This window comes from Hyperoodon ampullatus, assembly GCF_949752795.1.
Source record: "Hyperoodon ampullatus genome assembly, chromosome: 18".
NCBI lineage: Eukaryota > Metazoa > Chordata > Mammalia > Artiodactyla > Ziphiidae > Hyperoodon > Hyperoodon ampullatus.
Window position 1 is genome coordinate 47,393,459 of NC_136931.1, and position 23,210 is coordinate 47,416,668.

General features: G+C 55.1%; 3 protein-coding genes across 6 annotated transcripts; all 3 read right to left on the reverse strand.

Moving 5' to 3' along the window:
* Positions 1 to 1,352: 1,352 nt before the first annotated feature.
* SYNE4 (spectrin repeat containing nuclear envelope family member 4) lies at positions 1,353 to 5,186 on the reverse strand. Its single transcript, XM_079723911.1, has 8 exons — positions 5,010 to 5,186; positions 4,664 to 4,814; positions 4,024 to 4,167; positions 3,597 to 3,791; positions 3,277 to 3,525; positions 2,417 to 2,494; positions 1,655 to 1,713; positions 1,353 to 1,562 (listed from the first exon to the last, which is right to left on the reverse strand). The coding sequence occupies exons 1-8, from the start codon at positions 5,135 to 5,137 to the stop codon at positions 1,385 to 1,387; spliced, it is 1,182 nt and encodes a 393-aa protein (XP_079580037.1). The 5' UTR covers positions 5,138 to 5,186; the 3' UTR covers positions 1,353 to 1,384.
* Positions 5,187 to 5,588: 402 nt separating this feature from the next.
* Positions 5,589 to 10,691, reverse strand: ALKBH6 (alkB homolog 6). Of its 4 annotated transcripts, none has more exons than XM_079724418.1 (7): positions 10,637 to 10,691; positions 9,764 to 9,846; positions 9,380 to 9,448; positions 7,977 to 8,037; positions 7,445 to 7,596; positions 7,119 to 7,235; positions 5,589 to 5,980 (listed from the first exon to the last, which is right to left on the reverse strand). In XM_079724418.1, exons 2-7 carry the CDS (start codon positions 9,842 to 9,844, stop codon positions 5,717 to 5,719), a joined length of 744 nt encoding a protein of 247 aa, XP_079580544.1. In that variant the 5' UTR covers positions 9,845 to 9,846; positions 10,637 to 10,691; the 3' UTR covers positions 5,589 to 5,716. The 4 variants fall into 4 exon arrangements, with proteins under 4 accessions (XP_079580544.1, XP_079580543.1, XP_079580546.1 ...); XM_079724417.1 differs by having other exon boundaries at positions 7,445 to 7,617; XM_079724420.1 differs by having other exon boundaries at positions 5,794 to 5,930; positions 7,119 to 7,197.
* A 1,881-nt stretch (positions 10,692 to 12,572) lies between these two features.
* Positions 12,573 to 22,677, reverse strand: CLIP3 (CAP-Gly domain containing linker protein 3; the record flags this gene model as incomplete). The annotated part of the gene is made up of 13 exons (XM_079722993.1): positions 22,497 to 22,677; positions 19,362 to 19,501; positions 19,183 to 19,276; positions 18,835 to 18,996; positions 18,324 to 18,442; positions 17,565 to 17,801; positions 15,144 to 15,279; positions 14,878 to 15,006; positions 14,094 to 14,237; positions 13,903 to 14,026; positions 13,631 to 13,695; positions 13,179 to 13,251; positions 12,573 to 12,627 (listed from the first exon to the last, which is right to left on the reverse strand). The coding sequence occupies exons 1-13, from the start codon at positions 22,660 to 22,662 to the stop codon at positions 12,573 to 12,575; spliced, it is 1,644 nt and encodes a 547-aa protein (XP_079579119.1). The 5' UTR covers positions 22,663 to 22,677.
* Positions 22,678 to 23,210: the final 533 nt, after the last annotated feature.

The window sequence follows — 23,210 nt, forward strand, 5'->3', positions numbered from 1 at the left end:
AATTCCCATTTCTTTTTAAATTAGTGCGGATTTGGCTTCAGTCACTTGCTCCCTGTGTGGCCTCAGGCTGGTGGCTTCCCGTCTAGAGCCTCAGTATCCCATTCTGTTAAGCGGGGCCACATCATCGGGTGGTTGTGAGAATTAAAGGAGAAGGGATCTGTCTTAAGTGTACATCCAGGAGCCTAGCACAGGGCTCCTGCCTCTGTTCTTGAGTCTGGTTCTGCTCTACCTCTTGTCCTGATACCTTAAGCTCTGGGGAGAGGATGAGCTTAGACACCTGGGGCTGGGGACTGGACTCCAGGACTGAGGCCTGGCAATTCAGCACGATGACCTGGGAGAAGGGGGCTTTCACAGTCCTGCATCAGTGATGGCCAGCCTGGGAGCCCGCCACGTGGAGTGTTTGAACAGAGCACATGGATGAATGCAGGTCAGGGACTATAGCAAGTGCTGTCGGCAACCCAGCACCAACGTCACCTGCACCCCTCCTCTAGCATCCTGTAGCAAGCACCTGTGCCTCTTTGCCTGAGGGTCATTTACAGGCAGGAGAGGCTGGAAGTGCTGGGGAGTTAGTATCTCCAGGAATAATCCTTAACCAATGAGAGATGGGAGCTGGTACATATATGCCACAACTTCTCCACCTCTTGGGTGGAACAACTTTGAGTGTGTCCCACAGTCTCCCAGAGGTCCCTAGGGGGATGGCACTCTAGGTGCCCAGAGCAGCAACCAGCTCATTAACTCCTTTCCATGGCTCACTTCCCATTCCCCTATCCATTTGCCTAGGATCAACTCCCTAAAAAATTACCTGTGCTTGAATCTTTGTCTCAGGGTCTGGGGGAACCCAACCCAAGATGGGCTGATTCAGTTCCATGTTCTGTGCTCAAGGCAAAGGGATCTGTGGAGGGGGCTGTCCAGATGTACCAGGGCCATACCCAAGGTTCTCAGTACTGAAGCACCCAATATCCCCACACATCCTGCTATAGACTGAAAGTTTGTGTCCCCTCAAAATTCATATGTTGAAATCCTAGCCCCCAAAGTGATAGTATTAGGAGGTGAGGCCTTTGGGAGGTGGTTAGGTCATGAGGATGGAGCCCTCATGAAAGGGATTACTGCCCTTATGAAAGAGACCCCCAGAGGATTCTCTGCCCCTTCTTCTATGTGTGGATACAGTGAGAAGACAGCCGTCTATGAACCGGGAAGTGGGTCCTCATCAGACACTGAATCTATAGGCACTTTGATCTTGGACTTTACAACCTCCAGAACTGTGAAAGATCAATTTCTATTGTTTATAAGCCACCAGTCTATGTTATTTTGTTATAGCAGCCCAAACAGACTAAGACACATCCTTTGACAGTGACCATTTATTACATATGTCTGGACTGTGTACTCAGATCGGGGGAGGACCATTGACATAGCTGAGCACCAGGTAAGGTGTCCTGGCCAGTCGGGCAGGAGAGCAGCAGGAGCCCCCTGACATGGGCAGGAGCAATGTGGCACCCACCAGCAGAAGGAAAAGGAGGAGGAGGAGGAAGGTCAGGGGCCGCCTGGATGCAGGAGTGGGGGATCTGCAAAGGGAAATGCAGTGTTCAATGTATGGGTGGGCTGCCACCATAAGCCCTACCCCCACACCCCCAGACCCATCTCCCAGGCATCTCACCCAGGGTCTACCTCCAGCGTCACATCCTGGACATTGGGAGATGCTTGCCTCATCTTGTCCTAAAGGTAGAGAGCAGCCAGCAGTAGAATGGGTGGAAGTGATATTTAATGTGGTCTTTACCTTACTACCATAGACCTACAGAGCTGGGCTTATTTCTCCTCCTTTCCTAGCACCCCCTCCATCCCCAAGACCCCACATGGACTTGGAATATCTCCAAGTATAGTGGATGTCTGTCAGTGCCTGCCCTCCATACAGTCTCCCTTTTCCTGGTAACAGTGGTTCAATTTGGGGAGATGGGTATCATACCTCCCTACTTTCCTGAACTCAAAACTCCACCTCCATGGTTAGGCATGTGACCCAGATCTGGCCAACCAGAGCCCTCCATCAGCTTGGCTACTGTGATTGGTTCAGGGTGTAGGCCATGACCCAAGCTGGGGAAGCAGAAGTCAGCCCTAGGACTTGGCTGCCATAGGTCAGTGGCACTCTCTCCTCCTGGGATGGGTAAGCCAGTGGGCAGTGAGTGTGTAGCTGCTGGGGCAGCCATTTTGCTGAGAAGGAATCCACCTTGGAGAAGTAGAGCCCAAGACAGGGAGGGACTGAGCCCTGACAGTATTTGAGGTCTTGAATTCAACACCACCTGGACTTTTCAGTTACATGAAAAAAATAGCATCCTCTTTTTTGGGTGTAATTCAGTTTGGGTTGGGTTGCTGTCACTTGCCATCAACATTCCTGAGTGATACACCTGGCCGAGGACCAACTCACCTGAGACTTCCGGAGCAGGGACCGTCTTCGGTGACCTGTTAAGTGTTTCCGGTGGCTGAGGCCTGACATGAGCATGTCCTGTGGGGAGAGAGAGGAGTGGGGTCCTTGGAGAATCAGTGACCAAGAGACACAAAGTTGGGGAAGGGCCAAGATGGGGGGAGTGTCACAGAGATTAGATCTGGGGGAAGAGAGAGATCTCAGGGAGAGATGAAGAGAGGGGCAGAGCCAAAGACACCAGGAGAAGAGAGACATTATTCATTCATTCATTCAACAAATATTTAATGAGCATCTGTTACACGCCAGGTACTATTCTAGGAGCTGGGGACACTGTGAGCATGGAAACAGGCAAAGTCCTGGCGTCCACTGAGTTTATATTCTAGCAGGAGAGAGAGAGACCATAAGTTAATAAATGTATAATGTCAAGATGTGGTAAGTGCTGTTAGGAAATAAAATAAGAGGATAAGGAGTGATCATGTTTGGAGGCCAGGGCAGGCCTCTCTGAAGAGGTAATATCTGAGGAGAGACTGGATGGAATGAAGTGAGGAGGTGAGCTCGATGTGCCTCTGGGGGCTTTGAGATGGGAGTGTATTTGGAATATTTGAAGAGCCAGGAGGCTAGTGTGGCTGTGGTGGGGTAAGTGACGGGGAGAGTGAGAGGAGATGAGGACTATAGGTACAGCAGAGACACCTGGAGGCCAAGAGAGGGACGGAGGGAGGAGACCACCGAGACACCAAAAGCAACAGAGACACTGGGAGAGAGAGAGCCATGAAGACCTCCTCGAAAGGGAAAAAGGGCCCAGCTAGGAGACACACAGAGGGTCCGTTGGGTGCCTGCGGGGAGGTGACCCCACCTGCTCTCACCTCGAGGCTCTGTCCCCTGCCCTGGGGGCCCCTGCGGCCACACAGCTCACAGGGAGTCCCTGGTGTCCAGGCTGTCCTTTGCCCCAAAGGCCCGTGGCCCCCAACGTCCCCCGCCGGGTCCCACTCCAACTCTGCGGGAGTGGGGAGGCTACTGGGTGCCCAGGGCCCCCAGACCCCACCAGGTCCTGGCCCGTCTGAGTCCCCCTCGACCTCCAAGTCCTGCTCCAGTGTGCTGGCCTCCTCAAACACCTGGTCAGAGGACAGAGGTCATGAGGGTTGGGATCGGCGCCTGCGCCAGGGACCTCCAGGGTGGGCCATACCAGGCTGTAGCTGACCAGCTGGGCCTGCAGCCGCCACAGCTGCCGGAAGATGCTGTCTCGGTGGGTTCTGAAGGCCCTCAGGACCTGCTCCAGGGATGCCCGGGCCTGAGGCTCACTCCGCTGTGCCAGCCCCTCACCGAACACCAGCAGTGCATCTAAACGCTCAGCTGCCCCACGCAGGTCTGCCTGTAGGGCCTGGGTACACATGGTTGGACATCACCAACACCACACCAGCCCAGCCCCACCCCCCGCCTCCATACACACACAGCAGGGGCACCAGAGACCTGAGACCTGGAGTCACTATCCCCACCCCCTCTGCCGTCCAGACACCTGGAACATGGAAGAAACCCATTTCCCACCCTGGGAAGCTGGCACCCACTCCTGAGGCCCTGCCCACCCTCCCACATCTTGGCTTCCCACTGCCCACCTGCAGCTGGACCATCCTGCTCTGGGCTGATGCCCAGGGCCCCAGGCCTTGCTCCAGGTCCTGCAGCCGGAGGCCCAGCCCCAAAAGGCAAAGATGCAGGCTGTCCTGCTCAGCCTCCAATACTTCCCGGCCAGAGATGGGGCGCTGGGGAACACAGGGGGCTGAGTCAGAGCCAGTGAGCCAACCAAGACCTGGCCCGCACCCACTGCACCCAGGCTCCTGCCTTCTGGATGCTTCTCTGCAGCAGAGTCCATCTCTGGGTCTGCACCAGGGTTGCTCCCACCTAGAGAAACTTCCCAGTGGAGCCAGGCCTGAGAACCCCTAGTTCAAATTCTCCAGGTTTTCAAGGCTCCTAGAAACTTGTACATATAGGGCCTGGGGCTCTGGAGAGGGAGAGGGTGATGGAGTTGGATAGCCCCAGGAATGGGGCTACACCAGGGCCAATGATAAAAGAATTCTCTCTCAGTTGGTAAAATACTGAATAGTGATAGTTAAAGAATCATTGTCTAGAGCATCCCTCCCCACACAGATGCCCAGCACTTTTCCAGAATCATCACCTCATCCCCGGTGTGGAAGCCAGATCCTGGGAGACAGACAGGAGGTAGGGGCTGGCACAGGGGCCTAGTTCAGCTCAGCTCACCTCACGGTGTTTGGCCCCAGCCGAGTCCTCATGAGAAGGGGGCGTTGGCAATCTGGGGAGGCCAGCAGCAGGCTCAGTGCACCTCAGCCCACCCTGGAAGGGCTCGGGAGGGTCCAAGGAGTCCTGCCCCAGCTTCTGGGCCTGTTCTGACCTGGGATGGGGGAGGGGCATTGACAGGCCCCTGGGTGAGCCTAGATGCCCATTATCCACCCTACCCTACCCCTGTCCCCAGTTACCTCTCTCATGCCCCCAGGTGATCTTAGCTACAATACCTCCTACCCTCAAAAGGCCCCTGCTACTGCCCCCACCCTTTTGGGACCACAGTTTCAAAAGCCCCAGCCCGTACCTGATTCTCTCCTCTCCAGAAGCAGAGCAGATGGTGCATCCAGCTGCGTTCAGTTCCCTAGGGGCTCCAGGCGGGTGGCTGAAGGGCTCTGAGGGGGGTGTAGGGCCCAGGCGTGGGGGCAGGGCCATATTGGGGAGCCTGAGGACAGAGAGTCAGTGAGGATCCCCAGTAGGAGCCCTTTTCCTATCCTCCCAGACTTCCTCAGTAGGACTCACCCAGGCCTGAGGCAGCCAGAAGCCCAGGGGCAGGCTCAGCTCCACCTCTTTCCAGGAGGAACCTGGACCCAGGTAATTTGATGCCCAGCTCAGGTGATAGTAGCACCACTTAACTCCTTCCTCCCTAGCGGACCAGTAGCTGAACCTCCCAAGCTCACCCCGCCCACCTAGGGGGTTTCCAGATATAACCCTGCCCCTCAAGAGCCCTGGGTTCTTCTCCACTCTGTGACCCGAACATCTGACCTCGGGAGCCCACACCATCCATCTAAGGTCCCGGACGCAGCGCCCCTCAGGAACCCAAACAGCTGGCCCCCCACCCCCAAATGTCCAAAACCAGAGTAAGATTGTTTTGTTGGTGGTTTATTTGGAATGGGGCCTTTTCCTGTGGTTCCCTCACAGGTACTGGGAAAAGAACCCGGGAGGAACCGCCTCTGCCCACAGGGCGCCAGCAGGCGAGAGCTCGGGAATCCGAGCGGGTCCTGGGTCCTGGCGTCACTTGCTGAGCAGGAGGCCAGCGCGCAGCACGCGGGGTACGCGGCGGATGGTCAGCGAGACGCGGGTGCCGCGGACCAGGCGGGCTCCAGCCTGCGCCGAGGGGCAGGCGGCTGCGTTGCGCGGCAGGGAGGCGGTGTCGAGCGCGTCTACGCTGGCGGCTGCGATGCCGTGGAGGAGGCGCGTGTAGGCGGTGCCACGGAGCACCAGCAGGCTGCGCGGTTCAAGTAACAGCGAGGTGGCCGGCCGGGGCGGGGGCCGGGGCTGCGGGGCGGGTTGAAGGTTAGCGGGTCCCCAGAAGTTAGGAGTGGGGTGGGCGAGAGGTCAGCGGGTTTGTGTGTTCAGGAGGCGAGGGTCAGTGAGTCCCAGGGGCAAAGGCTGAGGGGCAAGTGTGCTCCTAGGGATCGAGGCTTTGGAGTGAAAATCCCGCGGGGGCCAGGGCCAGGGCCAGGGTTCCAGGGAAGTGGAGACGGGGTGGTGGTGGGGTGTCAGCAGCCCTTTGGCAGGGACTAGGCTGCAGATGGGGGTGTCTAAGGGCCTAAGGGAACGGCAGCTGGGTTCTGCAAGGAGCTGGGGCTGGGACCGAGGGATCCGTGGTCCCAGGAAACTGAGTGGAACTGGGCTGAGGACTTGGCTGAAGCCAGGAAGGGAGGAAGAGATGAGCAGGTGTGGTCTGGGAGGATGTGCGGATATCAGGATGTTTTGAGGACACCAGCAGAGTGGGAGGGGGTGTCAGTGCATCCAGGAGCATGTAGGATTAAAAAGGGCAGCCATAAGGAGCAGCTGGTGCCAGGGTGTCCAGGGGAGTTTCTGTGTACACCCCAGTGTCAGGGAAGGGAAGGTGTTGTCATGAGCAACACAGAGGGGAGGCAGGATATCTGGGGGCCCTTGAGCAGCGAGTCATGTGTTGAGGTGCCAAGGAGAATCTGGGGGTGTCCTGCATGACAGATCACATTATTGGAGTAGGAGGTTGGAAGTCAGTGTTGGGGTGCCTGTGCAGTGGCCACTGAAAGCCAGGGTGTCTGGCAGGATGTCAGAGACAACCCTGAGTGGTTGGTGTTGGGGTTTCTGAGGATATCAGTGTCTGTTGGAGAACTGGGGAGCCCTGCATGCGGTATTGGAGCGCCCTGAATGTGTGGAGCCAGGGGATCTGTAGGATGTCAGGATATTCACTCAGCAGATGGGGGTACTGGGGTATCCGTGGATATCGTGATTTCTAGGGCACCCTGCAGGCAGATGGGTTGGGCATCTGGGCGGATGTGGGTGCCCTCCATGAGGGGACAGAGGAAGATGTCTGGAAGGGTATCAGGGGTACCCCGCAGGCAGGTGGGATTGGGGCCTCTTAGAGGATATGGGGTGTCAGAGTGCCCACAAGCGGCTGGGGCAATGTCTCAGGGCCCACCTGCTCTGTAGCGTCATCATCCTCTGGCTGCCGAGGCTCGTAGAGGTCCAGCATGGTGTGGGAGCCCAAGCTGATGGTGCTGACAGTCGGGTAGTACAGTGGCCCATCCTCGTGGGGCTGGGGAGTGGGTACCAGGGCTGGACAGGGCAGGAGTCCACACACCGCCCCCCACCCCTCAGGTGAAAGCGGGGCTCCCCAGCTGGGGACAGGGAGGTGAGTGTTTGGTTGGGGTATGTGGCTGCTTAATGAGAGTGGATGTGGGTCGACATGATGCCCTGCCCCATGGTGGATCCGAGGTCTGCGGGTCGGGGTGAGAGTGTGGTTACCATGATGCCCTCTCCAGGCAGATACTGGTTCACAAGGACGTGGTTGGCTGGGAGACCCCCGAAAAGGCTGAGGTCAGACACTTTGTCCACGTAACGCTGGAGCCACGGTGGCAGCCGTTCAGGAACCATCCCCCGGGGATGGGGGAGCCCACCTTGGGGAGGGAAATGGGGTGCTGAGGGCACCCAACAAGGAGCTCTGGCATGTGGAGCCCCCATTAGGGATATCCCAGTGGTTGGTAGCACTCTGACCTCCTCGGGGACCCCTAACTCTTTGGAGATCACCGCTCTACCCTTCAAAGGTTTCCTGACTTCTCCAAACCCCTAGAGATACCCTCCAACTCATCAGGAAATCCTTAAGCCCTCAGGACCTCCACTGACCCCTGAGAATCCTCCTGGCCCTTGGGACCCCTTGAACCCTCAAGGACCTCCCCCCGGCACCCTGACACCTCAATGTCCTGAGACTATCCAACCTGAGCTGCCTACCCCAGTCCCCAGCCCTAAATCACCCATGCCCACAGCCGGAGACACTTACCCCAGTTCTGTAACTTCCTCCCGGAGAGCTGGGTCCACTTTGGTTTTGGGGCATTGAAGACCTGGGAGGTGGGAAGGGGGTCAGTCCTTTTCCAGGACCGCCCTCTCTGATTCTCCCACCCAGGCCAACATAGGGGTTTTCACCTAGGGTGGAAATGGGTCATCTCAGTGTCTGTGGGATCATTCTCTGAGACAGTGTTCCCAGGATTTTGTTCTTGCCCTTTTCCCCCGGTGGAGGCCGCTGGCCTCAAAGCCCCTCTGTGTCTAGGGATTGAGGGTGGGAACCAGGGCTACACCATCAGGGTCTGAACCTACTCAGAGCTCTGGGCTGGGTTGGGCTCTTTCAGCCCAGCAAACAGTCTGCACTCTGTAATTTCCTGATTGCTGGGCTATCTCAGCACAGTCTGAGTCCTGGAACCTCCTTCTTCCTCTTGCCTGGAGGAGAAAACGTGCTAAACCGGGCTATTCAGTATAGCCAAGAGAGTACGTTGAAAATTCTCCACTGCCAAGACCCCAAGGGTCTAGAAAGGGTTATCTCAAAAAGTCTAAGAAATGTCCTTATTTCCTTCATTGTTATGGGCCTGGAAGCGGCTGTCTCAGTATGAGAGTCTGAGTTTTGGAGCTAACTCATTCCTGGGACTCAAACTAGACAGGACTAGTTGGGATAGCACAGGGAAGATCTGTGCTCTATAACCAAGGCTCTGGGGCTGCAAAGGGCTATCCCAGTGCACAAAGCTTTGTAAAATTCTCCTTTCCCCAGACCTTAAGAATAGAGTACAGACTGGGCTATCTAACACGGGTGGTCTGTGTTTGGTAACCTTGTTCCCAAGACTCTGGGTCTATGCTGAGCTATCAGCACAGGGAAGCATTTAACATTCTGAGGCCTGGGTTATCTCAGCACAGAAATCTGAACACTGTAAATTCTTCATTCCCCAAATCTCAAGGGAGTGAACTGGGCTATCTCAGCCTATGTTATAACCTCCTTCTCTCTAAGGTAGCCGGATAGGGCTGTCTTAGCACAGGGAGTCTGAGCTCCATAATAACCACCACCTTTCTAAGAATCAGTTTGGGGAGTTCCCTGGTGGTCTAGTGGTTACGGTTCGGCACTTTCATTGCCATGGCCCAGGTTCAATCCCTAGGGGAATGCAATCCCACAAGCCACGTGGCGCGGCCAAAAAAAAGAAAAAAAAAAAAAAGAATCAGTTTGGTTTCCCCTAAGCTTCCTGGGAAAAGCCCTTTCTGACAGGCCCCAGCAGGTGCTGAGAAAGGAACAGGGAAGGTGGTGAGGGATGGGTGCCAGGTGGCACTCTCCCTCCTGCCAGGATCTTCACTGTGACCTTTTGGGCTCTCCCATGAGAACTGGGGGTTGAAGAGGGTTCTGGGAAGAGGGGAAAAACAGGTCACCTGTCGAAGCAAATACTCCTCCTCTTCCTTGGAGATGAAGTCAGGGACATAGTAGATTACAGGTGGTGCCTAGGATAGAGAGATCCCCCTGAAGGTGTGACCTTTGGACCCACACAGGGGTGCTACCATCCATGAGCAGCCCCTCCTCTGGAGCGTAGCTCAGGATGTCCTCAGACAGGCCAGGGCCTTAAGTCGAGGGACCAATGGCTATTTGGGGGATGGGGAGGTGGGGGTGAGGGTAGGGCTAGACCCTGAGGGTAAGGATGAATGGAGAGGGAGGGGGCAGTCCCAGCCCACAAACCCAGGAGTCCGCCTGCCTATCCCCACTCTATCTCCCGCCCTCTAGTTCCCACCTTCACCCTCTGCACCCCCAGTCCTGACAACCTGCTCCACCCTGAATGGTTCCAGAGCTGGAACCCTGGCGTCCTGATCCTCCATGGACATCAAGTCCGTATACCCGGTCATTCCTGTGGGGAGGGGAGAACATGCTGAAGTCACCAAGCCTCCCACCCTCAGACTGTGATCCAGCTTTCTGCTCTTATCATGGGCCAGGGCCTCACCTCAGCCCTCTAGTGAAACTCACTTGGTTTCTAAAACCTAGATGTCCTCAGCATCTCAAAAGCCACACAATGCACCCCCAGGCTCCCTGCCCAGACACAATGAGCACCCACAGTACTCCCCCCAAACTCCATCCACCAAATACCCATCAAACTACACATGTCTGCCCTCTCAAGCCTCTACAGAGAACAACCTCAGACTCCACTGGGAGCCTTTCTTAAGAGCTCCACACATATCCCCCAGGGCTGCACCCCAGACCCCCTTTAAACACCTTGATTTGAGACCTCATCCTAAAAACTTCAGACCTGCAATCCCGAGCCCGGCTCTCTAACAATATTCGAGGTCCTCATAGACCCTCCTCCCGCCTCAAGCCTTTTCAGACGCCCCATTCTGAGCACGCTTGTGCCCCCAATCTAAGCTTCCTCAGACACATCCATTTTCAGTCTCCTTGTATCCTCCCCACTCTAGACTCCCCTCAGACTTCTCTTCCCGAGCGCCCTCTCCCTGCAGCACCCTTGGGCCTTTGACCCTGAGCCTGACCCCTCTCACACTTGCCCTCCCTGAACCCCTTGGTTCCCCCGACTCTGTCTTCTAGAACCCCACACCCTTAGCTTCCTCGGACTCCCATCTGAGCTTCCCCGGATCCCCACTCTCAGCCCTCTTGGACCCCCATCTCCGCCCTCGGCGCCCCAAACTGACCGTCCACCAGTGACCCCTCCAAAATCCAAATTCAGCACCCCCATTTCCTTCCCAGCCACTTCCGACCCACATGGCCGACGCAGGAATTCTCAGACCAATGGGAATTCTCAGAGGCTCTAAGGCTCCTCCTTCCACCCAATCGGCGCTCTCACACACTATTATCCCGCCCCCTCACCCTCCTTCGGTGACAGGCTGTGCCTCCCAGCCTCTGAGCCACTGGGGCCCCTTCAGAGACGGGTCTTCGTCTGGCATCGACCAATCAGAGCTCCAGAAGCGAACCTGTCCACGCTGCGGAGAGCCCAGAAAGGAGGGGCAGCCGTGGCGGTCACAGGAAAAACGCGATGGTTGGAAGGACTCCCCGCAGGTTAGGCCATCCTATATAAAGCCGCAGGGATGCGAGATAGCTGTACCCAGCAAGGGTGCAGAGGCAGGGCCGTAACTCCCTAAACACCGACCGACACAGAGAGCCGTAGAAACGTCTTTATTGAAGGGGGTAGGGGTCATGCTGAGTTTGGGGACATGCAGTGAAGGGGCAGTCGTGAGCTGTCCTTGGTTTTCAGGGCCCCAGGTCTGCCCTGGACCCCTGGGCTTTCAGGGTCTCCATTGGGCTGTTAGTCTGGCCAGGGTGCTCTGAGGCCCTTCAGGGCCAGTAACTTCGATTTGGTGTTTTGGACCTGTGACCAGAATGTAGATTGAAATGGGGAGTCCAGGATTTGGGATCCCCTCAAGGCCTTGATGCCCCTCATGTATGAGATGGAGGCTTGAGGATTTGGGGTTCCCTTGGGGCTGGGGCTCTTGGAATTTGGGTGTCTTGAGATCCATGGACACAGGGCATTGAAGTCCTCTGGTTTCCAGGGATGAGAATTCCTGTTTGGGGTTTCTGGTGCCTAAGAATAGGGCTTGAGGTGCCCTGGGGGCCCAGGATGCATATCTCCTCCATCCCAGGCACAAGAACCTCCATGATTGAGGTTTCCTGGGGGCTTGGGATTGGATTTTTTAAATTTGGGATTCCCTGGGGATTTGGGGATTCCATGATTTGGGGATCCTGGGAGTTTGGGCTTTGGGGTCTCCTAGGGGCTCTAGGACTTGGGGGCACGGGGGAGATTAGGACATACTCTGGGGTTTGGGATCCTCAGAGTCCCAGAATGGGACCTCCAAATTTTGGGGTCCCCCCAAAGGGGGAAATAATTACTTTAAAAATAGAGAATTTTCTGGGAGCCTGGCCAGCACAGGTGCTGTGGGCCGCATGGGGTGGGCTTCGTACAAGGCACTGGGGGTTTCTTGAGGGTGCAGAGGATAGGAAGACTTGGGGGTCCTGTAATTAGCACTTCCAGTACTGTTTTGGTATCTGTAAGTTGGAGGTGACAGTGGGCTGGTTAATGTGGGTCTCTTCTTGAGGGGTAAGAGCAGGGGGGTTCGTTAATGGAGGGAGTCTCTGATTGCAGTGTAGGGGGTTTGGGGTGACCACGGGGGTCACAACATCTTGAGGGGACTGATATTAAATGTGGGTTTGTTACTCTTGCTCTGGAGGTGTTTCTCTCAAGGGGACTTGATGGGTCTTTGTTAACAGGGAAGGGCTCTGATCCAGTGACTAGTGACTCAGGAATGTTCTGCTGTGGAGCATTATGTAGAGAAAGTCACCGTCATTTGAGGTGATGTGGAAATCTGTTATTGGGCGGGTCTCCTCTGAGGGGTTGGGACTAGCCTGAAGGTACTACACTTAGGGAATCTCTTTCTGGGTAACATAGGGTCTGTATTTGGGGGGTTATCATGAGGGAATCTGTTAATAATGGGGCCTCAGTGATCGAGGGCTGGCTAACGGGGGTCTCTATTCTGGATGTGTTACTGGGAATCTCTATCTCAGGGTGACTCGGGGGCTCCTTGTGTCAGGAGATGCTAGAGGAGGCTCTGTGTCTCTCTCAGATGTCCAGAGCCTCTAAGACTGCATCTCTGCCCTCAGCATCCAGGGAAACCAGCAACAGAAGAGCAACCTGGGGAAGAGAACTGTGTCACACGCTGGTGCAGGATGCGGGAGCATCTGGATCCATCACCGCCCAGCTCTTCCCCAAGTGTCTGGGATTTGGCCTTTCTGGATTCTGCCTCTGTCTCTCCAGCTGTGCCCTCTCAGGCTCCCGTGGAGCGCAAGGTGTTCTGCCTCTTTCACCTGCCCCTTAAAAGTGGAAGTCACCAGGGATTTCCCTGGCGGTCCAGTGGTTAAGACTCCGTGCTCACAACACAGGGGGCCCAGGTTCGATCCCTGGTCAGGGAACTAGATCCCGCATGCAGCAGCGAAGATCCCGTATGCCACAGCTAAGACCCGGCGCAGCCAAATAAATATATATATAAAAGTTGAAGTCACCAGAATTCACTATGGGGCCTCAATCCCTAAAGACTGCTTCTGGGTAAGCTAACTAGTCGTATGTTTTCCTAACCTCTATTTCCAGCCCCAACCCAGAACTCCAGACTCCCTGTGTCCAGTGGCCTGGTGGATGCCTCTCCCTGAATATCCCACAGGAGAGGGGGGCCACGGGTTGCTACGTACCTGGAGATGGAGTTCTCTGACGCGATGTCCTTTGGGGTCCGGACTGTTGTGAAGGTGCGTTTGGGCTGCGTCACTGAAGGGAAGGGCAAGGTCTCAGGTGAGGGGATGAGAGACCCACCTCTGTCCTCAATATCTACCCAGACACTTTTTCATTAATATTTATCCACGTCTCCAATATCCTACATTCCCAATAGCCATCTAGACGTCTTGTCAATAATATTCCCTGTGTCCTCCAAGACCTACCCGTGTCCCCGGTGCCTGCTCAGAGCCTTGTCGTTAACATCCCCATCCCTGTAGCGCCCATCCTTTTTGGATCCTGTCTCATCACTTTCCTGGACCCTGTGTCCCCAATTAAATACTGGAGATTCTCTCACCAGCATATACCTGAGGACCTAAGACCTTTCCTCCTATCCCCAAATCCACACTCCTCCCACAGCCAGCCCCCAACTCACTTGTCACTTGATGTACTTTTTTGGCTCCAACATTATCCCCAGGGGGGTCAGTGGATCCACCAATCCTGGGGAGACACGAGGAGTGGGAGGAGTCAGAGCCACAAGAGGCCAGGGTCTGACCAGGAGCGGAGCCCCGGGGGGCCTATGACGAAAGAGCTAGGGTGTGGGGGTGGATATCCACACTGTCCTCCTGGTCCAAGAGGAGAAGACATCCAAGCGGGGGATCAGGATTCTGGGTGGTGCCCTGAGTTGTGACCAGAGTTTGGACTCACCTCTGAATTCGAGATGCTGGTGCAAAGACTCCATGCCGTGGGGGACAGGTGAAGTACCGGACACCGAAGACAGAGCCATCATGCTTGCCGGTGGGCTGGTCTAGCTCTATGCCGTACCAGTAACCTGCAACAGGAGAGTGTCAGGATGCCTCAAGGCCCTGCCTGCCCCCAGCCCAGATAGCTATCCTCACCTGGGGCAAAGTCTGTCTTCCCATAGAAACGCACGATCCCTTGCTTCTGGCCTGCCACGAGGACTTGGTCTCCAACCTCAGCCTTAGCTCCTTCACGCTGCTGCAGGCTGCCCAGAGACGGGGATGATGGGGGCTTCTTCTTACCTGGCGGGAAGGGGACAAGGGGTGAGGGTGAGGCCTCCAGATGCCAGCCCTGGGGGCCCCATGTCACCCAGAAAGCCACAACGTAGAAACTGTCCTGGCTCAAACGAGACGAGCCTTCCTCTGAAATGGGGTTGGGGCGTGGGCTTGAAAGGAAACAATCCCAGCTGCCAGAGAACTGGGGGTGGGGGCTTTGGGCCTGAGGGACAACTAAGTCAAGAACCTAAAGAACCTCAAAACTCCTTCTCAAAGTTGAGGATGTTTGGGCCAAGGGAAAAACTCAGTCTCAGAAGTCAGAAACCCAGAAACTGTCCTTTTAAAATGAAGCGGGGAGTTAGGTCTGAGGATAAATCAAGTCACTAAAGCCAGGAACCCCATAGATTCTTCCCTAAAACTGGGAGAAAACCTTTGGGTCTAAGGGGAAACTAAGTCATAGGGGGCAGGGAACACACAGGTCCTTGCAAGAACTGGGTGGGACCAGTACTGAGTCAAAGGAGAAACTGAGGCACAAAAGTCAGGAACTCAGAGATCATCCTCTAAAATGGGAGTTTGAGCCTGAGGAGAAACTGAGTCACAGAAGCTGGGCTACCCACAGAATATCCTCAAGAATGGCTCTCGTCACTCCTAGGGCTCCCCCTCTGACCTTTGTGTTCCCTGCGGCCTTTGCCTGTGACACGGGAGAAGTCCATCCGGGGAGTCCGAGGTGTGGAGGTGACAGATGAGGGAGGTGCATCCACTGCCTTGGAGATCTTGGACACAGAGGCAAAGAGGCCTGGGAGGACAGAGCCTGGGCTGGGAGCTGTCCTCTGACCACCCCCGCCATCACCTCCCAACCCCAGCACTCAGCAGCAGCAGCAGAACTACTGAGTGGACCCCACCACCATCCTCCTGGGCCCCAGCGGGACTGACCCTGCTTGGGAGGGCAGATGAAGTACCGGACACCCCCAACGCTGCCATCATTCTTGCCCTCAGGCTCATCCAGTTCCACGCCCACCCACTGGCCGCTGGCGAACTCCGTGGTCCCGCAGAACCGCAGCGTGCCCGTCTGAGGAAACAAGGGAGGATATGGCTTGGGTGCACCTTGAGAGGCCATGATAAGATCACGGGCACACAGGCAGCATGGTGGGATGGATGAGGGAGCCCCAGGCTTAAATCTCAGCTTGGACATCACCATTCACTGGTTGTATAACTTTACTGTGGCTCAATGTCCTCATCTGCAAAATGGGAAGAGAAATCTCACCCACTTTACAGGATTGTTGCAGAGCTGCGCTGTCTGATGCAGTAAACGGCCACTGGCCACATAGGACAATTTAAATTAACTAAAATTAAATTAAAATATCATTTCTCCAAACACAATAGCCACATTTCAAGTGCTTAATAGCCACATGTGGCTAATGGCTACTTCACTGGACTACACAGAGACAGAACATTTCCAATCTAACAAAAAGGTCTATTGGACGTGAATGCTATAGACATAAAAGCCCTCAGAACAGGGCCTGGTGCTGAGTAAGGGATCAGTAAGTGATGACTATTATTATCCTGTAACTTTGGTAAAGGGACCTCACGGGGCCTTAGTTTCATTTGGAAAATGAGGATAACAATCCACCTCAGAGGCTGGTTATCTGGTGGAAACATTTTTAATATATGTGAAGTTGCTTAGCTGCAGTGAGTGTGGTTATTATCATTTGTGTGAGGCTTCTTCACTGCTCTAAGCCTCAGTTCCTTATCTATAAAATGGGCTAAATAATAGTGCCTACTTTGGAGAGTTGGTGTGGGGATCAGAACAGTGCCTGGCACACAAAGAGCCAAACCCTATTCTAAGGGCTTTACACATTTTAACTAATTTAAACCTCGAAAATAATCTAAAAAGAGAGTGGATATATGTATATACATAACTGATTCACTTTGCTGTTCAGCAGAAACACAACACTGTAAATCAACTATATGCCAATAAAAATTAATTTAAAAAAATAAAATAAAATAAACCTCAAACAACCCCCCTCAAGTGGGTACTATCAGCTCCATTTTACAGATGAAGAAACTGATGCCCAGAGAGGTGAAATCACTGGCCCCACAGCTGGTAAGTGGCAAAGCTGAGATTTGCCTGAGCAAATCCCTGAGCCAGAGTTCATAACCACTGTGCTATGCTGCTTCTCTACAGGCAGAGATTGTTATTCCATGTCTTCAGACAAAGAGTTTCACCTCTTGGGCTTCTTACAGTCTTCTATATTGTAAAATGGAGAGAATCAACCCATCCTGCTTTCAAAATTGTCACACTGATTAGATTAAGTCATGTACAGAAACTTTCCAGATGGGGCTGATGCATGCAAAACTCTTGATTACGAAACAAAATGTGACTTTCATGTCTTCTCACTGTACAAAGAAACAAAATTCAAATTCACTCCAGTGGCCTGCAGGTCTGGTGAGATCCAGCCCCTGCTAACGTCTCCACTTCACCCTCCCTAGATAACTCCCCTCCAGTCACACTACCCCCTCCCCTCCTCTGGGACTTTGTACCTGCGGTCTCCTCTATCTCCAAATTTTTGCAAGGTAAGCTCCTTCCCATCTCAGCTCAGATATCACCTCCTCAGAGAAGCCTTCTCAGAAGAGCTTAGCTAAAACCACCTTGGCCCTCAGCCAGGGCCAATTTATTAAATCCAAGCATTTAATGGTTTTCAAAGCCTTTGTTACTACTGGAAATTATCTTAACTATGGGTATACTTTATTGACTGTCTCTTCCTCAATAGAAATGGAGTTCTATGAGAGCAGGGCTGGGGCTAACACAGGACTTTATCCTCAAGGACAGGCCGGGTCCAGCATGGAGCCTGAGGGACACCAGGTAAATGAATCAAACTCGGAATGCTTGGATGAATGAAGATCTCTCTGTCCTCTGGGACTTTGTACCTGCTCCCCCTCCCTAAGGCCCCCTTCTCCCTTCCTTCTCTTGGCTCACTCCTCAGCATCTTCAAGTGATCAAAGTATTGACCACTCTGGGAACACAAGTGGCCCCTGGATGGGAACCACAAGGCCCAGGGGGACCCAAATGGGGCAGAGTTGCGCTGATCACTCTGCATGTGTCTCCTCGTGAGCCATGACGGCTCTGGGCTGTCACTGTCAGGAGATGGATCTGTCTTCCCCCTTGGACTGAGAGCTCAGCTTGGGTGGGGCACAAAGGAGGCACTCACAGAACAACTGTTAGACGAAATGAATACTGTGTGCATGACTGGGAGGGTGGGCAGGCAAAGGGGAGAGTCTGCACTCTGCCCAAAGACCCAGCTCTGAGGGATGAGGGCTGAGTCCTGCCCTCCCTTCCCTGCTCCAGTCCCTGACCTTCTGGCCATCCAGTAGCACGCGGTCTCCCAGGCGCAGGCCCAGTGCGCTGAGCATGAGATTGCCTGGGACATTGTCATAGTTGGGTAGCGTGACCTTGGGGAGCGTGCAGGAGAGCGGCACAGCCTCCTCCAGTAGCGTCCGCAGCTCCTTGGCCACGAGCGCCGCCTCTGCCTTGTCCAGGGACATGTCCATGGGGTCTGGGACCACCTCCGCTGGCACCTGTCCCTTTCGGTTCTGGGGGCCAACAGGAAGAGAGGGAGCAAAGACTCAGCGGCATAGGCTGCACTCCCACTGAGCCCATGCCCCCAGAGACCCCGGGTCGAGGTGAGGCAGAGGTGGGAGTAGGTCATACCCTGGGCCAACCTGGAAATAGGAAGGGGTGGGGCATTAAGGTACAGCCCACGGTCCCCAGGGAAGTCCACCCCGGAGACCTCAGGCTGGGGATGTCAAGTATGGAGCCAATAGGGAATGAAGGTCCCACTTCAGTGCTGTAGGTCATGCCCTCAGGGTCATGCCTCAGGGCCAAGACCCCAAGCCCGGAATGGGGCCATGTGAAGGACAAACACTGAAAATGGGCTCCTGTGGTACCGGGTTAAGGGTCCAACTGGGCCAATGGGGAATGAGAGCTTCAAGAAACTCAAGTGGTCCTGCCCCGCCCCCTCCCCTGCTCCCATCCTCTGCAGAGGCCTGCTGGCCAGAAAGCGGTTGGGGAGGAAGGAGAAGGAAGGTAACAGGACTGGGCCAGGGTGGCAGTACCCGAAGCGCCGGGTTGGCGCCGTGTTCCAGCAAACATTTGGCCGCGCCCAGGCACAGGTTGGAGGCAGCGATGTGCAGGGCTGAGCCATGGTTGAAGTCACTGCACGTGGAGTTCACCACTGGAGAGTGGGTGAGAGGAGGGTTCCGGGTGAGCGCCCTCAGCACCCCAGCCCCCCCGCTGCCTTCCAGCCTCCGAAGTCCGAAGTCCACCTCATCCGTCTCTTAACCCGCAGGCCCCAGGGCCCCCCCACAGCCTCTGACGCAGAGCCCCGCCCCTCCTCGGCCACACCCCTCCCAACCAGCTCCCGCCAGGCCCTGACGTTTTGGACCCCTGAACTCCTTCTCCCGCACCTCCCGCCTCCCACCCTGGCCTCCCACGCCAGGCCCCATCAGTCGCCTTCCCCGCCTTCTCACTCGTCTCCTCTCCCCACACCTGGGTGCCCTCCTTCTGCTTCCAGCCCTCCTTCCTCGCCTAGGTCCTGCCCCTCCCAGCCCGGCCCCTTCTCCTCACCTCGGGGCCGTGCACCCTTCAGTAGCACGCGCACGAGATCCGGCACGTCAAAATAGGCCGCGTAGTGAAGCGCGTTCATGTTGGTCCAGCGGCTGCGCAGGGTCACGTCTGCGCCCAGTGCCAGCAGCTGCTGCGAGAGGCGTACAGCCGCCGCGGGGTCCCCTGCGCGACAGCCTAGGTCAGCTTGGGTTCCCTCCTCCAGAGTGTGGGCCCAGGGCATGGGGAAGGCCCAGGGCTTCAGGGACTGCACTTTGGGATCTTAGGCTGTGGGTCCAGGATGGAGGCCTGAGGGCCGGGGTTCTGAGAGTGTTGGGCGTGGCAGTTAGGTTTGGGGGTTTGGACCCTCACCGACTCCGTGGGCCCCCGCCTTGCACGCATAATGGAGCAGTGTCATGTCGGTCAGCCCATCACGATCATTCACATGGCAGCCTCGACGCAGAATCTGGGAGTACCAGGGGACCAGGGAGGGTTACCCAAACACGTGAGGAACCCCTTCCTCTCCTCCCTCGCTTCCCCAGCGCTCTCACCTCATTGCCAATGACATCAATCTTGTGCTGGACTTGGGGCACCCACTGGCGCACAATGGCGAACAGCTCAGGGATGGTGGTCTGCGGGTCAAACAGAATCTCCTGGCAGGCAGGGTCGTTGGGGTCGAAGAAGGTGAAGGCTGGGGTGGTGAGAGGTCCAAGATCACCCCAGGCAAACTGTGGACTGACCCCCCCCACCTTCCATCCTAAGGCAGAGGAGCTCTAGACCTTTAAAAGCTTCTAATACAGTCTCAAACTGGTGGCACATGGGCCACAGGCATTTTCTATGTGGCCAGCTGAGGTTTCAAAATCAGGAGGTCTCACATAAAAATGTGGATGCCTGGTGTGTCTTGAAAAATTGGAAGATCATATAGCAGCAAACTCCACCCCATGAAACAAGAGTGTGGTAAGGAGTCTGCATGCCTAGGGGGCTGCTACTGCTCTAGTGCATGTTGCCCTGTCAGGGCATGGTTTAGCCAAATCTCCAGGGTAAAGAAAATTAAAAAGCCAGAAGTCACGGTTTTTAAGAAAAATCTCCCCAAATTTCAATTACTGTGCGGTCCACATAAAATGGATCCATGGGCAGGATCCAACCTGTGGCCAGCCAGGGGGTGCCCAGAGGAACTTCCATTTCCTCCCTTTAGAGTGTTGCCCTGTAGTAACATCAGCACCCAGCACAGGGCTGGCACAAGGCAGGAGCCCAGTGCATGCTGAATGGATGAGCAAATGAATGACCAGATGACACAGAGCCCAGGGACGTACTGCATAGAAGGTGTCTCCCGGAAGCAGCCTGTGTGCTCTTTTTAAAACCCCAGTCACGGCACAGCTCTCCTTGGCTAAGCCTGCCCTGGCTCCCATCACACTCAGAGTACAGACCCAAATCCTCACCCTGGCCCACAGGCCCTGCACAAACTGGCCTCATCTGTTCTCTGCCCTCTCCCCGCCACTCGTTCCCCTCCAGCCACACTGACCTCCTTCTGTCCTTCCAACTCGCCAGGCCAATTCCTCTCTCAGGGCTTTGTGCTTGCTGTTTTTCTTGCCTGGGCCCGTCCCCCCTGAGATCTTCCTAAGGCTTCAGAGAGGCCTCCCCAGACCACCCTGGCTGAAACAGCACCTCTGCCCTTCTTTATCTCTTGCCCTTTTTCATTTCTTTAAAAATATCACTACTTAGGGACTTCCCTGGTGGTCCAGCGGTTAAGACACTGTGCTTCCTATTCAGGGGGCCCGGGTTCGATCCCTGGTCAGGGAACTAAGATCCCCATAGGCCACGCGGCGTGGCCAAAAGAAAAAAAAGAAGAAAAAAATCACTACTTAACATTACTTGTTCACTCCTTCCTCCCTCCCTCTTTTCCTCTCTTTCTCTTCTTCCTCATTCTCTTCCTTTCTTGCTTGTCCCCCTCACTAGGACGTTTCCAGGCTGCCTTGTTCACTCCCTTATCCATGCAGGAGGTGCCCTGTCAGTCTAGCTGAATTAATGTACAAATTTAATAAATACACGAGTTCCTCTTGGAGTCCACCTTAGCCCTCTCTCTGTCCTAGACTACATTTTCAGATTCCTTCACATTCTGTGACCAAACCCTCCTTGTTCTACAGGCAGGAATCCTGGGGACGGGGGGCAGATACCCTAGACTCTTTGACTTCCCAGCAGGCCACAGGTCCCAGCCACATTTCCAGTGGAGATTTTCCAGTTTCCCAGGGTGGATACCCGGCCCTAGACACCCAGATAACGTTCTTATTTTTCTATCAGACTGAGGGCAACTTATGGCCTCTCTGACCCACCTCTAGTGGGTGACATGTCCACAGATGCCACCCCTCCTGCCCTATCCTAATGAAGCCTACTCTCTGAACTTGGAACCTCATTTCCAAACTTACAGCTGCTGGGGATTCCCAGCCAACATCTTTTAAAAGCCTCCTCCTATATCTAATTCTGGCTGAGCTCCACCCTCTCTACCCAGTAGCCAGAGGGAGCTTTTAAAAATATCAATCAGACCTGCCCCCTCGCAAACTGCTCTCCCCCGCCATCACACTTAGAATATATCCAAAGTTCTCACAGTAGCCTTTAAGGCCCTTCCAGATCTAGCCATTGCCAACCTCTCATCTCAGCTCCGATCACTCCCTAACAGCAACACCGGGATTTTCCTTCTGCTCCAAGCTCAGTCCTGCCTCAGGGTTTTTGCACTTGCTGCTTACAGCCTGGAACACTCTTTCTCCAGCTCTCCTATGGCTGATTCCTCCCCATGCTCTGGGTCTCAGCCTAAATGCCACCTCGTCAGAAAGACCCACCCTGACCACTCTGGCTCAAGGTGCTGCCCCCTAGCCATTCTCTATTATATCTCCATCTTTTATTTCTTTCATGGCATCCACTCCAATCTGAACTTATCTGATTTATGTACCTGTTACTTGCTTAGTCTTGCCTTCTCTCCTGAGAGCAGGGATCATGCCTGGATTGCTCACCATTAAATCTCCATCTCCTAGCACAAGGCTTGTCACAGAGTAGTAGTGATGGATAAACAGTGCTTGGTGAATGAGTAGACACTTTCCTCTTCTCCAAGAGGCCACCCTCTCAGCTCCACATCTTCCTACCTCAGAGCCTTTACTCCTGCGGTTACCTTGCCTGGGACCCCCTTCCCCTGATCTTTTCCCTTGTTAACCCTCAGTTCATCCTCGGGTCTCCCTCAAATGTTCCTTCCTCAGGGAAAGCATATCTTAAAAAGCTCTTGCAGAATTCGGTTCTTAGCAAACACAATTCTCATCATGTCTTGTAATTATGTACTTATATTTTTATACTTATTTATGGGGTTGTCATTGAGGCCTGCGAGTTCTCTTAGGCAAAGACTAGATCTTGCTCCATGCTGTGCCCCCAGTTCCTAGGTCCATAGCAGGCTTTCCAAAAATGCTTGTTTAATGACTAAATGACTGAATGTGTCATGAATCAAATATTATGATTATCCCAATTCCATTCTCCAAAATGGGTGAATGAATTAATGAAGGGGGGGGAATCCAAGGGCCACGACTCCTCCAGAACACCTTCAAATCCTCCAGAATCCTCCCACCATCTCCACCAGCAGAGTTCAGCCAAACCTCCCTGGCCACCGAAGGCTCCAGGCCATATTGCAGAGTGGGGAGGGTGGTTACCGTAGTCCTTGGGGAGGGGGGCAGGTGCCGAGGGGTGCACAACAGGCTTCTGCCGGCGCTCCTGGGTGGGGCTGGGGGGCTCGGGGACAGGCTCATCCTCCTCCTCCTCCTCTTCTCCCTCCGCCCTGAGCGGCGGGGCCATCGGGGCGGGATCTGTCTTAGTCATGGTCCTTGGTGGCCCTCAGTGGGCAGGTGCAGAGTCGGGGGTGGCCTTCAGGCAAATCCTGGGGGCAGAGGTCAGCTAGAGAGGGTGCCCCACAGTCTCCGGAATCTCAGCCCCCCAGACGCTCCCCGGGCTCCGGGTGGCTCCCACGCCCCCAGCTCTGGATTCTGGGCAATCATAGGGACGCCAGTCACCCATCAGAGGACGCTGGTTTGTGGGCCCAACGCCTACCACTTCCCCCAGGCCAGCCCCCCATTCTTCTCCTCCCGCGTCAGGGCCCTCAGTCTAGGCCGCCCCCTCCCCCGGTTTGTTTATCTCGGGATGCAGGATGCTTTGCCCCTCCCCTTCTCCGCGGGCCTCCCCTCTACCCATCTTACCTCGGGTGTCTAGGGCTGGAGACCAAAGCTGAAACCGGGGAAACTGGAGTAATGGGGTGCCAGTGGCTGGGGAAGTGATGGGGGAGAAGACGACAGAGAGAAGGGGACGAGGCCCGGACGCCGACGGGGGATGGGGGTGGAGAGGGAGGGGCGCTGACGGCGCATGCGCTGTCA

Excerpts from the sequence above, each read along its gene's own strand:
- SYNE4 (XM_079723911.1), bottom strand. The coding sequence starts at position 5,137 with ATGGCCCTGCCCCCACGCCTGGGCCCTACACCCCCCTCAGAGCCCTTC. Across the intron at positions 3,526-3,596 it reads AGCTGGTCAGCTACAGCCTG|GTGTTTGAGGAGGCCAGCAC; the intron begins GTATGGCCCACC and ends TCCTCTGACCAG. Across the intron at positions 1,714-2,416 it reads CCCTGCTCCGGAAGTCTCAG|GACAAGATGAGGCAAGCATC; the intron begins GTGAGTTGGTCC and ends CTCTACCTTTAG.
- ALKBH6 (XM_079724417.1), bottom strand. The coding sequence starts at position 9,844 with ATGACCGGGTATACGGACTTGATGTCCATGGAGGATCAGGACGCCAGG. Across the intron at positions 7,236-7,444 it reads TGCCTGGAGAGGGCATCATG|CCCCACGAGGATGGGCCACT; the intron begins GTAACCACACTC and ends CCCACTCCCCAG. Across the intron at positions 5,981-7,118 it reads ATGATGACGCTACAGAGCAG|CCCCGGCCCCCGCCCCGGCC; the intron begins GTGGGCCCTGAG and ends CCCGCCCCGCAG.